General features: G+C 45.0%; 1 protein-coding gene across 1 annotated transcript in view; it reads left to right on the top strand.

The window, feature by feature from the left end:
* SEC31B (SEC31 homolog B, COPII component) overlaps window positions 1–13,651 on the top strand; it is a 35,431-nt gene that overhangs the window by 14,937 nt on the left and 6,843 nt on the right. The window contains 18 exon segments of the mRNA XM_086617019.1: window positions 230–382; window positions 1,131–1,361; window positions 2,846–2,920; window positions 3,529–3,612; window positions 4,573–4,681; window positions 5,082–5,260; window positions 5,906–6,032; window positions 7,164–7,309; window positions 8,574–8,747; window positions 9,359–9,547; window positions 10,367–10,579; window position 10,873; window positions 10,977–11,036; window positions 11,039–11,071; window positions 11,074–11,162; window positions 11,164–11,251; window positions 11,254–11,301; window positions 12,389–12,427. Of these exon segments, the coding sequence (XP_086473145.1) occupies window positions 230–382; window positions 1,131–1,361; window positions 2,846–2,920; window positions 3,529–3,612; window positions 4,573–4,681; window positions 5,082–5,260; window positions 5,906–6,032; window positions 7,164–7,309; window positions 8,574–8,747; window positions 9,359–9,547; window positions 10,367–10,579; window position 10,873; window positions 10,977–11,036; window positions 11,039–11,071; window positions 11,074–11,162; window positions 11,164–11,251; window positions 11,254–11,301; window positions 12,389–12,427 (2,038 nt within the window).

The following is a 13,651-nucleotide window of genomic DNA, read 5'->3' as shown; positions in this document are numbered from 1 at the left end:
ACTTGAAAAATCTCTCAAGGTGAAGGTTTCTTGAGAAATAATTTCTGAAAACTGTTTGGAAATACAGTTTCTGTCATATAGAGGCTTGGTGGTATTCCAGGAAGACGTGCTGTGTTAGCCTTTGTCTTCATTGGTGAGAAGAGTAATTACTAAACAATAGTTTTTTTGTGCTAACTCCGTACAGAGAGGAGTTGAATTTTATCTTATTCCTTTCTCCGTCTGGTTCTAGATCTCTTCCTCCTTCAACAACCTGGATCCCTTTGGCACAGGGCAGATCCTTCCTCCTCTGCAGGTGCCAGAGCAAGTGGCTCAGACCACCTTGATTCCACCATTAAAAAAGCCACCCAAGTGGATTCGCAGACCTGTGGGGGTTTCATTTGCAGTAAGTGAATGGAGCATCCTTAGCTTAAGATGCAATAGATCTGTCATCTTGTGTCACAGTCCTTTTCTTTTGCCAGAGATACCTTTTTATCTTCCTGTTGCTAGTTGTTTTGATGCCTGTTTAAGGTGCAGTGTGATGTGTCCCATGGAGCGAAGCTCTTTTGCTCAACGTTCAGATATATTTCCAACAAGAAAGAGTCCTGTAGCGGAGAATAGGAGGTTATAATTAAGAGTTAACAAAGCTAAGAAAGACTTACAAAAAGTGTCCTTGTAGGCTGTGACATGCATTCCCATTCTCTTCTGTCTTTCTCCTTCCTATCCAGATGTTTAATTTTCTTCACCTCTTTGCTCCTAAATTGAAAGGCTGAATTGTTCTTTTAGCCTGTGGCTTGACTTGTTCTGTCTGTCCAGTACCTGACATTTGCATGATAGTTTTTATCATTGCAGCTTGCCTCTCCATGTCAGAAAAGAACAAACATTCCAAACGGTACTTTTTCCTCTATGCCTCTCTGACATTTGCAATTGTCTAGACCTGATAGCGCATACTCAAGTGTTGTGGTTATCAGTCATCAGCTGAAGGGCTTGTGATGTGAACTCTCTCAATGTCCCTAGCATCCATACACATTAAACTGAGTTCCTTGTGATGACAGCTGGAGCTTGAGTCCACCTTGCTGAATGAAGAGCTAAGTGAGTTGCTTTTACCTTCATATATAAGAATGCTTACTGTGTCTCCCTTCTGTCTTTCTCAGTTTGGAGGAAAACTTATTTCCTTTGGTCTTACCAAAGCTCCTGGACAGCAAATGCAGCAGACTTGCCCACACCAGGTATTCATCAGTCAAGTCACTACTGAAACCGAATTTCTGCTTCGATCCAAAGAACTGCAGATGGCCTTACAGTCAGGGAACCTCGTTGATTACTGCCAGGGCAAGATCCAGACAGCCAAGTTGCCATTTGATGAAAACCTTTGGAACTTCCTGAAGGTAGGCTGGCTGTGTTGAAACACTGAGGTCAGTTCTTTATGGTCCTGAGGTGGAATGTATTCATTATGGTCCTTCTTAGCCCTTTATATTCCTGTTCTTTAAGATATAAAGTAGAACTGAATAGGCTAGTTAGTTACTTGGCTAAAGAAAAGCTTTTGCAGTTGAGGTCTGGGAGGCTACTGTATTTTTCAGTAGGAAAGGTCTTTTCAGTGGACTCGTTTGGACTTCCTGTCAAGGTGCTAAACAAGATTTCCTCATCTCAACCCACTGCCAAGCTATATCTGCCTGCTACCTGGGGAGCTCTACTCTTGTTATTGCTCAAGGCAAAGTCCAAATGGCAGTGAGATTCCTCAATATTAAGGGAGAGAGCTGTGGTGACATGAGGACTGACTGTAGTCCTACGTAGGATGATGGTTTCATTGACAATTTGGTAATATGAAGGAGTTTGTTAATGAGGAATGGCTGCCCTTCTGGAGGGGCAAGGCTTAGCCTTGGTAGTGTTTTACAGACACTCATAGACAGACTGTGTGTGGAGCGAAACGTTGGGATCTTTTCCATAATATTACATTGGCATAAGGAATCATATCTCTTGAATAGGATGGCCTGGTGTTGTATAGGTGGTGACAGTGCTCTGCATTGCAAGAGTCATTGCAACAGTGTCTTCAACTGCATTGGATGAGATAGGTTGATCTGTTGTTCTAGTGAATTTTTATAATCCAGGATGCCCATGGTCCTGTGAGACCACTCCAGCACGTACAAGATCTATTAGTATTGATTTTCTCAAACTACAGACCAAGCTTCTGTACAAAGACTGTCCTGCATGACCGTTTCTGCATCTGCCAGAACAGTTTCTACTGACTGTTCACAAGTATCTTATCCACGTACGGTTTGGTCAGTTCTGTAGTAGGAAGAGCCTGAGACTTACTGAGACAGACAGATTCTCCTTGCAGAATGTTAATCACGCATTAAGGCATACAAATAGCACCTGTCAATTAGGCTGCATGCAGCCTGTGGGAACCTCTGGGACTGTCTGAAAACTCCACCCTGGGAGCTTCTGTAACAATTAATTCACTAATTTTTGTGAAGCCAGCTAGGAGTTCAGTCAACCACCTTGTCTCAGTTTCATGCAGACTCAAATCAGTCTGTTGTCTCTATGCAGACATTAGCTTGGCAATTCCTAGACCATCCAGGGAATGAATGACCAAGTACGCTAAGTATGCATACAGTCATAGCCCTGATACGCAGTTGTACCTCAATTGTAACTATGTGACAAACTTGAATTTCACCCTTTTATCTTGATTGTAACTTAAATTCCACAGATTTTCCTACAGTAGTTGTTTGGTGGACTTGTCATACTTGAGTTCCTTACCTATAAACTGAGCTCTAAACTTTGCTGCTGCCGGAAGCAGCCAACTGTTGACACTGTGTAGATGTCTAGGATTTTACATATTTTCTTGTCTTTTTCAATATCCTTTGGGACTCAGGTGAATCTGGAGCAGGAGTCCAGGACTAAACTCCTCAAGCTGCTGGGCTACAGTGAAGAGGATCTGAAAAAAAAGGTAAGAGGTCTTTCCAGTAGAGAGAAACCTTTACAGGACTAAAGCTGCTGCAGGATAGTTGTAGGGTCCCTACTGGAAATAAGCGAGTGATCTCACAGCACACAGAAGACCGAACTATATGAAATATCAGTGGAGAGGCACCTCAGCTATTGCCCATTAAAAAGCAAATGTGGGCACTTTTAAGGGTATAAGCGTAGCTGTACAGGATCAGACTAAAGGGGTCTTGAGCTTATTTATCTTGCTTCCAGTTGTTGGTGCTCTAGGAAGTGTATAACAACAGTGCAGTTGTGAGAGCTTCTTCTAGCATCCAGCTCTGCATCTCAGGATATTCCATAGCCAGGAAGAAGGTGACAGATGAAGACAGTTTGACATAGCACTGATGGAGCTGCAAGGGAGGAAACTCTTGCAGCAGCATGGACAATTCTCTGAAAAGGATAAATAACCTCTGATAGACAGCCAGCCAGGAATAGGGAGAGGTCGAACTTTTCATACAGGTGAGAGAGGCAGGGGAATTGTGTCTGGGGCTTGCCAGTCACTTGGTGGCTTTGCTGCCCAGGTGTTTAACTTTGATAGAGGCTTCACTCTGTGAATGTCTGTTACTTTTCTAGATTGCCTCATGTTTGAGTAATGGGATCCCAGATAAACAGCCTCTTGGCGAGGCAGATGAGACAAATACTGCACAGCCAAATCAGGTATGTCCTGTACATCTTGCCAGTCTGGGAGAGCAGTGGAGGGCAGAATGAACAGGAAGGTTTAATTCCAACCACAAGTTGTTGGGCTCAATGCAGGCATCGCAGAGGGCAGTTCGCAGGCCTACACGACCCTCACAGGGTCAGACTAAACGATCATAGCGGTCCGTTCTGGCTTTGAAACAAATCAGTGAATGATGAAGATGGATTCCTGGCTGTTAACACTGCAAGCACAGCTTGCTTCACCAGTGCTGATTTCTTCAGTGGTAGAATTAGCCTCACTCCAGCTTAACTTTGTGTGGCAGTTCTGGATTTCCTCTGTGAAGCTTCTGCTGTGGTATTTCTTTTGCATTTGTTTCCTTTTCACCTCTATCCTTTGAAATGTATTCTCACATGATTTTGGTATGTCCACCTTCAGATGCCTTCTGAGGCCTGGTTCACCATGCACGGTAAATTTTGCTCCTCTAAGTATCTAAAACTGCTATGCTCAAATTAATGATCTTCTTCACAAACCTTAAACACTTGCTGAGGTGTTCCAGGCATAGCAGTTATGTCCTTCATTTCAACAGAGCACCAAGCATGACTGTGATCCTACCTGTTAATTACAGATACCACTTGTTGGGCTTGTCTCTCTTCCATCTGTAATTGTTCAGCTTGCGAAAGGGCTGACAGTTGAGTTGATGATCGCTGGCCACCAATACTGTTGGCATTGCATATCTTACACTGTCAATCTCCTAAACTTTGTCAACAGCAGCACCACACTTGTTGCTGCCCCAGTGAAACCGTGCAGGTTGATAGAGCAGTGGCAGGAGGCATGATGGGTTTCCAAGTTGAAATCAGATTTACGTGAGCATGCTTAACCACATGGAGAGCAGCCCCATCCCACTCTGTAATCCATTAAACTGTTTTGGGCAGAATCTGCATGTTCAATGAATTAATTAACCTCTTGCACTCTTTGCACAGCTTTTGATAAATTCCAGTGATGATGTAGCTGCTGTTTCCTCCTCTTCAGCCTTTTTTGACAGCCTCATCCCACAGAATATGAGCACATTGGAGATTCCTGTCACAGAAGGTATGTTAATGAAATTTGTTTCTGCCCTCTTAGGAAAGGGAGAGAGGAGGGCAAATCAGAACATTAGAGAGACCAGGAAGAATCTGGTCCACTCCAGTAGATGGATACTTTTAAAACACATGACCTATCTTGATGTCATACAGCATCTCTCAGCATTGTGCAAATACTCTTTGCAGATAAGAGACTCATTAAAAATATAGGAGAATCTTTTAGATGATGGAAGGTTTAATGTCAAGTCAGTGTTTTTTTTTTAAAGTGCAAAACCTGATTTGACTTTCCAAATCTTCTTTTAGCTGGGCTTCCCTATGTTATTGTTTTTACTGCCTAGTTTTTAAACCAGACATTGTCAATGAACTTGAATGATGCCCCTGTGGATTGACCCTGCTTCTCACCTCTGCAGATACAGATGGACTCATCAGCCAAGCCCTTTTGTTGGGGAATTTTGAGGGTGCAGTGGAGCTGTGCATGCGGGCAGAGCGCTTTGCTGATGCCATCATCTTGGCTATAGCTGGTGGGGAGAACCTCCTAAAGGAAACCCAGACGCGATACTTTGCCAAGCGTAAGACAAAACTCTCCCTAGTAAGTGACAGTTTTGTGTACCCACTGAGCAGGGGAAGGTGTGCTATATCTTGGCAGATGTTTGTCTGAATATATGTGGCAATACTTTGTCAGGAAGTAGAATGTCACCAGAATCTGTGCATCTCCTCTTGGCTAGACATTTAATCTCTTGGTAGTTTTATGACAACTTCATGTTGCCCACCTGGGATGCCTGTGTTCTCTGTTCCTTTCTTTTAATCTTCTTCCTCAGCTCCCCATGCTTGTAACCTGTGGAGTATACTGCCTATTTACACCTCAACTAGGAAGGTCCTAGCTTATTAATTGACAAATGAGGAAGCGTAGCAGGGGTTGGAATATCCTAACACCATATTCCCAGTCATTGATATTAGCTGCTCTGAAACAGGGTATGTTTTAGCCTTGCCTAGTGCAGCTGTTCCCATGTTCTCTAAGTGCTTTGTTGGGCTTTTTTGCTTTCTTTAGAGGCACTGAGTTCCAATTACTGTTAACATTGGGATGCTGGGATTGATGGACCTTAAAGTGCAGTGAGGTAGTTGCTGCATAGTAGGAAGTGTGCCTGAAAGTGAGCTATCCCTGTGGGTGCACTTGCTTAAGCAGTCAGCTTATCTTTGTCTTCAGTGACTGACAAGCCTTCTGCTTCCCTTGCAGCTGCTTTCCTCCATTGTTCAACAGAACTGGCAAGATATTGTTTGCACATGTGATCTACAGAACTGGAAGGAGGCACTGGCCATCTTGTTAACATACTCAAAGCATGAGGACTATACCCAGCTCTGTGGTATGCAGCATACTACATTTTGATACAATTTTTCTTAGGGGAGGGCAACTCTGGACTGCTTATAGAAGGAAGTGGATACCGTTGAGGAAGGAAAGCACTCCTTACTTGTTATGGCTATCTGGAACTTATTAAATAAGTGTGGACTGTTGACTTAGGAGAACGATGTATGCATGCTGTAGCTGAGAGTCACGGTGTGAAGTTTTATATGCTGATATTTCCTGTCACCTCTATGAACAGCATGGAAATAAACAGGATAGGCACTAGACTGAGATACTGAGAGGGTGATATTTATTATTTTATTCTGTGGAGAAAGGAATTTCCTTGACAGTAAAAGGACAGGTGGCTTCACTCCATCTGAAAGAGGTTTGCCATTCCAGTGTGTTCCCCTCCCTTTTAAGCTCAGAAACAGGGGTTAATAAATATTTGATGGCTTCAGTAGTTTCCTCAGTCCTGTTAATAGTCCAACATGCTCAGCAACTGGTTGTTCTGAGAGCCAGAGTTAGTGACTCAATCTAGTGACTGAATCTGATGAAGTTACTCATGTGCTTAGCTGGGAACTAGCTCCTGGCTGATGGGAACAGCTAAGGGCATTGGAGAAATTCCAGCACTTTATACGAGTAAGATGACACAACTTGAAATGCAAGAAAACATGACGTCGTTTACAGACCAGATTGTAAAGGTGGAAAGTGGCGGTGGTGATATGAGATAGCTTCAGCTCATCTTTATCTCCTAGCATTTGCTAAATATTGACAACTACCAGATTGCTAGCTGTCCCTGGTACTGAATGCTGCTGTTGCCTGGAGATTCCCACACCTTTTTGGGAAAAAAGCATTGGATTTTTTCACTGAATTGATCCGTCATTTTAAGGGCTTTTCTTTCTTTTATATGTCTGGGCAGATGTATAAAAATTGGCAAATATATTAAAAATTACTTCTTTTTCAACCAAGTTGGCTTTAGGATTCCTTAATGATGCCATTTCTCTGTGTTATCCAAGAATTAGGTGCAGATCCAAAGCTGTCAACACCTTTTCATGCCAAGCCAGAGTAGGATTGCTAATAGATGAGCGTTTGGGTTAGTGAGCTCTTCAAAAAGAGAGTGTGTTAAATGTTGGCTGTATTTCTTCCTCTCTAGACATGCTGGGTGCCCGTCTAGAGTCAGAGGGAGATGCAACCCTGTCCAATGATGCCTGCCTCTGCTATATCTCATCAGGCAATGTGGAGAGGTTGGTGGAATGCTGGGTAAAAAACCACGAGACTTCATCACCCCTTGCCCTGCAGGTACAGGTCCTATAATGTTGGTTTGACTCCTTTTAGGCTAGTCTGGTAGCTGTGGTCTGTTTGCATTATCCCATCAGAGTAACTGGCTTCCAGCAGACAGTGGAGACCTGTTTATAGTCCCCAAGGTATCTCCTTCTAGCCTGGGTTACAGGCATGCATCTAAAGGAGACTTACACTCTTAAATGTTAAGGGTTTGTGTGTTTAGACAGTACTGATTACATTGCATAGAAATCCGGCTGTAGACAGGAGTTAACGACCTACCTGCCTGTCTTTGTATACTGATGTCATCTCTGAGCTTTCTTTTAGTCAGGGAAGTTTACACTGTACCTATTTTCTTACTGGTAGTTGCCTGGGAGTACATTTGCTGCCATGCTTAACGAGTCTAACTGTAATGCTCCAGTTATCTGGCGGTACCTTCAGAACAGCCTCTGGCAGGATAAAACAAAGTCTAGTCTGTATTATTTCCACTTCAAGTAGAATGATCATGTATGTGAAGTCATGGCTTGCAGATGAATCAAGGCTTCTAAGTCAGTGTTGTTACCTACCTGTTACACTTAAACCAGTCCTGACTAGCTCACTAACCCTTGTTGTGTCCACCGGTCGCTAGAATGAACTGGACAAGTCTTCCACTCAGATATCTGCAGGTAATGCCCTCTGCTACAGACTTCCCTGGTTTTGCCACACAACTAGTGAATAACAGCAACAAAAAGGCATCTTCAGCGTTCCTGGTTATGTCTGAAACGCGTCTTCTTAGTTATCAGCCAATGATGCATATCTTTTTCTACAGATGTAAATGTTGGTTTGATTTCTAGGAATTGAAGGAGCTTTGAATAACTAAACACCTTCTGGTCTGTTTGTCAGCAGTAGTAGTCTTCCCTAGTGAATTTCTCCTGGTATAGTATTAATCCTTCCTCTTCCAAGCTGATAGCTTGTAACTCCTAGAGTTACAGTAGTAATTTCCTATTAAAAAGATTGCAGTTGATTGGAATGTCCTTGTGACTTCTGATTTTCTTTTTTCCCCTAACATAAAAGTAGCAGTGTCAGGGTTTGCTTCCCGATTCCTGTTTTTCTCCACAAAGTGCACCTGAGGAAACAGTAATCAGTGGTAGATTCTGATGCAGAGTGGACTAACTTCTGTTCACATTGGACCCAATGTCAGTTGAAAGTGAGGAAAGCCATCTCGTATTGTCTTGGCATGAGACAGACCAGTAGAGCCAGTCAGATTCTAAGAGGTCTGTTTCTTCCCTCTCCCTGGCTTATTCAGGATCTTGTAGAGAAGGTGATGGTGCTGAGCAGGTCCATTGAAATGCTCCGAGGCACGGCAGTACCAGCGCCAGGCCCTGTCTTGGCAGAACGAATCACCCAATATGCCAGTCTTCTGGCATCACAAGGATGCTTGGCAGCCGCGATGAATTACCTACCCAGCAGCTCTAAAGAGGTGAGTGAGAAATGAGTTGTTGTGGGAAAGAGTAGTATATGGGGAAAAAATGATACTTTGTACGAGAGAACACTTGTGTTTTGGCATGCATCAAGGCTTAGGGTTTCACCTTTATTGTGGTAACTTGAGAGAAGAGGTGTGGAGTTTTTTTCTAGGACACAGCTTTAGTCTTCATTTGCTTTTTATTTGTAGTGCCTTTGATTCAGGGAAAAAGAAGGGAGCTATAGAACTGTAAAATGGTTCCTGGATAACAATGCTGGGAAGCAGCTCGTCAGGGAAGCTGCACTTATTCCTGAAACTAGCTGGTAGAGTAAGGGAATAGGGAGCTCACTTTGTAGTTTGTAACAAATCTGTCTATTGCCCAAACGTGGGTAGAGATTGGGGAAGGAAAAGTCTAAAGATTGGAGAAAGGATCAGCGAGACTTCATCTGCCTGGGAATATGGCAGGTGATGTCCCATGTTGTCACTTACAGTTGTTTTTTGTTTTTTTTCCTGGTGGCTATTGGAGAAATCGTTAGTTTGCAGATTGATGCTCAGTGCTTTGGGTCAGAGTCTGCCACCTTTCATCTGAGGCTGTCAAGGCCCTTCTTCTAAAACGTAGTTTGTTTCAGCTCCTGATCGAACAGCTCCGAGACCGGCTTTTCCATGCTCGAGGAGAGAATGTGGGTGATCAGCAGCCACCTCCTTTTCCCTACACTCATGTCAATGTAGGTGTCATTAAACACACATCTCCAGCAGCCAAGGGTGGTTCCACCCCTGAAGGAGCAGCCCGCAAAACAGGTCCTAGACATCCAGAGAAGGTAGACCTTAAACTCAGGTGTTCATGGCATGGGGAGAGGGAGGAAGGCTACTGGGTTGTGGAAGGCGTATGAAGTAATAGGAGATGATGCAGATTGCAGGCATTGAGGGACCATCAGTGATGTCCTTCACTGGAACAAGCTCTGTGATAATCCAAAAGTAGGCTGTTGCCATCTTCTTTTCACAAAGCCCTGTCCCACATGCAGCCTATTGTGGTTTAACCTGGCTGGCAACCAAACACCATGCAGCCTACTTGCTGGTGGGGTGGGGGTGCATAAGAAGTTGGGAGGGAACAAAGAAAACTAACTCTATCCCAGCTGAAACCAGGACACAGTCACTGGAGGAGACCATTACAAGTGTAGTGTTCCACTGAGGTCTCACATACTGAGGGAAAAGGGGGCTGTGGTTCACTCTCCTATGGCCATCTCACCCTCATATCTCAGTAAAATTAGTGTAGTATGGCTTAATCTCAGTTCTTACACAAGAAAACTGTTCAGGAAGTTTTGCTTCAAGCCTCTATTACTTCCTTATTGTTCCTTCATCATTCCCTCTGGTTGTGCTTCCAGGAAGTCACTGTATAGGAACTGGCTGCTGAGGACTAATGCTTGTGATAGCTGAAGGATACTCTGAAGAGTGTGGTGCCCAGCTTGTTGAGCAAGTTATGTGGTGGGAAAGGCCTTTGATCCAATCCATCCAGGGCACTGACAGCAGCAGCATCTTCTCTTGCCTGAGAAGTGACAGGGATAGAAAGTGGATCTGCTTCTGTGTATATGCACATGACCGTGTTGGCCATTTTCAAGTTCTTTGTTTTTTAGTTGCAGCTCAACTGTCAGTCATCATTTGCCCCTTCAGCACCTTCTCAGCCTTCAGTGCCTTCCTTCTTCACGCCTCAGCCAGTGCCAGCGATGTCTATGACACCTCACCACATTGCCCCTCCCCAGGCCAGCACGGGTCCACAAACAAGTGTCTATTCCAGAGGGCCTCCATTCCCACAGTACAACTTGGGCTTGGTTCCACAACCGTTTCAGGGCCAGGTAAGCGTTTTTCTGGTAGTTGTGTCCATTCTCCAGGTTTTCTTAGACTAAAGCCTGCAACACGGATGACTGCTCTACTTTATTCCTCACAGGCCTGTTGTACTTGCAAAAAAAACAAGTCAGCTGTCTGAGAGGCTTCTCAGTGCTTCTGACACATCTAGTTCTAGCAACTGTTGCTGCATGTCCACTGATATTAAGCATGTATAGGAATGGAGAGACACAGCTAACTTTGTGGCAGAGTTTGACTGATGTAACCTGGGTTATGGGAGATACACCTGGCATGGATATTCTAGGGTATGGCTTGGGGAATAGCAGACTTACTAGCATGAAAGAGAGCATCAGGAGTGGTTTGCATATGAAACAAGTGATGCTGATGCATTCTCTTTCTCATTTGTAGCTGTGTCACAGTCTCAGACATTTGGACCAGTGGGAGTCAGACCTGTTTGGTCCTGCTCCTTCCCCAGCAGCCTTCTCTGCCAGGACAGTCCATGCCAGGTCGTCTCCTGGTATTCCACCACCTGGACCTACCCTCTTCACTCCAGCTCCAGTTCCATCATCTCAACTTACTGCAGCTTGTCCTCTGTCCTGTGGCTAGCCAGCCTCCTCTAGGTTTTTCTTCGCAACCTTTCAACGGTCCCATGAACATCAGTTACCCTCAAGGAGGTCCTGGAGCTCATCTGCTAAGACCCTGCCGGCAGCCAGCATTCCTCCTCCTCCCACAGGTAAGTACTGCTTGTGTGACTTGTGTGTCCAGAACACTTGTGAATGGGGCTTGCAGTACATAATGGACATGGACCGTCTGAGGTCTGGTCTGTCACCATAAAGGCTGGATGTGGTGCTGAGGCTAACTTTACAGGCACATTGTGCTGAGTCTTGCTGTGGTGGTGAAACACAGCAATGACGACCATTTCATTCAGCCTGTTCGGCAGCTCTGTCCCCCAGTTTGTGGCTACAAGATGCTGTCTCTTCAGATCTCCAGTGCACCCTGGTAGTCGTCCACTCCAGATGCATCTGCTCTGACTGAAAGGGTGGTGATTCCCAGGGAATGCCTGGTGGAAGGGCTTGCTGATCTTGCCCCTGCTTACGTAACTTACACAAGAAGTGCGTTTGAAATGCTGAGAGAGCAGGGTGCTGCTTCTCTGTCTGTGGGATACCCCTTGCTTAGCTTCAGGATGAAATTCCTCTGACTGCTGCGCTCTAGTCTCATCTGTTTTTTTCCTGTTGCCATGAAGCACTTGCCTGGGAATCACTTCTGGATTCCTCTGTGCAGTGCTCCAGACCTGGAGCCTTTCCCCTCTGGGTACGTAGTTTGGAATCCAGTCCAACCTGCAAGTCGTGTGAAGTCCTTGCTAGCATCACGAAGAAGAAAGAGTGTGTTGTTTGGACCTAGTTCCGAGTCAATGGGGTTCCCTCTTTCTGTTTCCCACAACATCACCACTTCTGATGCTTGTTAATTCTTTGCTTGCTGTCTCAGGGGACAGGTCTAGCCAGGCTGTGGAGATCCCTAACAGCAAGGCTGTCAATCCTTAGATTTTTAAGCAGATGCTTCTCCAAGCCACACGTATTCTGAGAGCGAAGGAACTGAGACTTTGAGGTTTGCCTCCACCTGAAATCTTTTGCTGAGCTGTGTTTAACCAAGGATAGCAAATCCCCACTGTGTGCAGCCTGTGGGGACTACACACAAAGGCTCTAAGCTGAAGCTGGATAAATTCTTTCTGAAAAACTATTGGGGATAGTAGTCCAGGGACATTGCTCACTGAGTGAAAGCTGTTGGTGATGATGACTCTCCCACCCTGCCTTGATTTTCAGGTTTCTTCCCTTGGCTAGATCCCCACGTGGATCATGCAGGTAGTACCCAGAGAAGCCTCCAGACCTGTGGGGGAGGCAATGTTGCTGCTTCTAGTGAAATGTGGGATGTGTGCGCACGTTTTACTGTGTGTGCATGTTTGCATGCTCATTGCTATTTGTTATTTCCTTGCATGCCTGGGGAGCTATACAGCTGGGTAGTGGACAGTACTTGTCCTGAGGACTAGAAAGTGACAGTTGAGGATGCTGGAAATGGAAGCACTGTGCTCTTACTGATGAGTTTGGGTGCAGGAAGCAGGGGCTCCTACTTCTTCCTTCTCTACTTTCCTCCAGTCCTGGAGGAATTAGAGCATTCTTAGTTTCTCTGTTCCTTCAGGTGGTTGCTGGGCTAGCAGGGCAGGGAAGCAGCCCCTTTTCCTTTCTTAGTTCTCTAGGCAAGGAACGGGCCAGGGGTTGTAACTCATCTCATGGCTTTACTTGGCATTTGTGCTTTCCCCAAATGGTTTGGAAGAGGTGAGTCCCAGCATGAGTAGTGGTGGAGTAGAGCTTCCCAAGCAGAATCTGGAGACTATTCTAAGGGGAACTGGAAAGCCTTTTTGCCTTTAGTCACAGGGCAAGGTTTTGCTTTGAATCTCAGCCCATCTGCTGAGGAGAATTCGGACCATAGAGCTTTTCTGACTGATGCTTCGTACTGATTTTCCTCCTTGGGATTCATTGATGATGAGGAGTGAGGAGTAGGTATCTTCCAGTCTATGTTGTCAGTGGGGTAAGCCTCAATGTCTTAGTGAGCTGTTTCTGCACAGCGACTGCTGCTTGTGTCAAAGACCGTCTGCCAGGCACGAAAGATTATCTAGGCAGTCCAGCTTTTTTAGGAAATGCAGGTACTCAGTAGCCACTTACACCACCAAGCAAGCCTTGCTGTGTGGAGTTCAACTCTAGAAAGGGAGTTGTCCTTTCAGCAGAGAAACAAAAGACTCCAATGTTTCCCTGTTAAAAGAAGATGATTCCATGGCAAGGATTTTAAGCACTGCCTCAGGCTGAAGATGCCCTGCAGGAATTCACTGCTGACAAGTTCTGTCCTCCTGGCAGCATTTACCCCCAGTTTTAATGGCAGCATATGGCATGCCCAGATCAGCAATGCAAACTGACTTCCTTGAGAGTGCTTTCCTGCCTGATATTATTGTTCTGGTTTTCATGGGTACTTTTCTTTAGCCTGGAGAGGGTCTGTAAGATCACCTGATCTGACTGGCCTCATTTGCTTGCTTT

The sequence above is a fragment of the Tauraco erythrolophus genome, chromosome 9 (assembly GCF_009769465.1).
Source record: "Tauraco erythrolophus isolate bTauEry1 chromosome 9, bTauEry1.pri, whole genome shotgun sequence".
NCBI classification, from domain to species: domain Eukaryota; kingdom Metazoa; phylum Chordata; class Aves; order Musophagiformes; family Musophagidae; genus Tauraco; species Tauraco erythrolophus.
The sequence above is the reverse complement of the archived record's forward strand: the minus strand, read 5'-3'. Positions and strand labels throughout refer to the sequence as shown.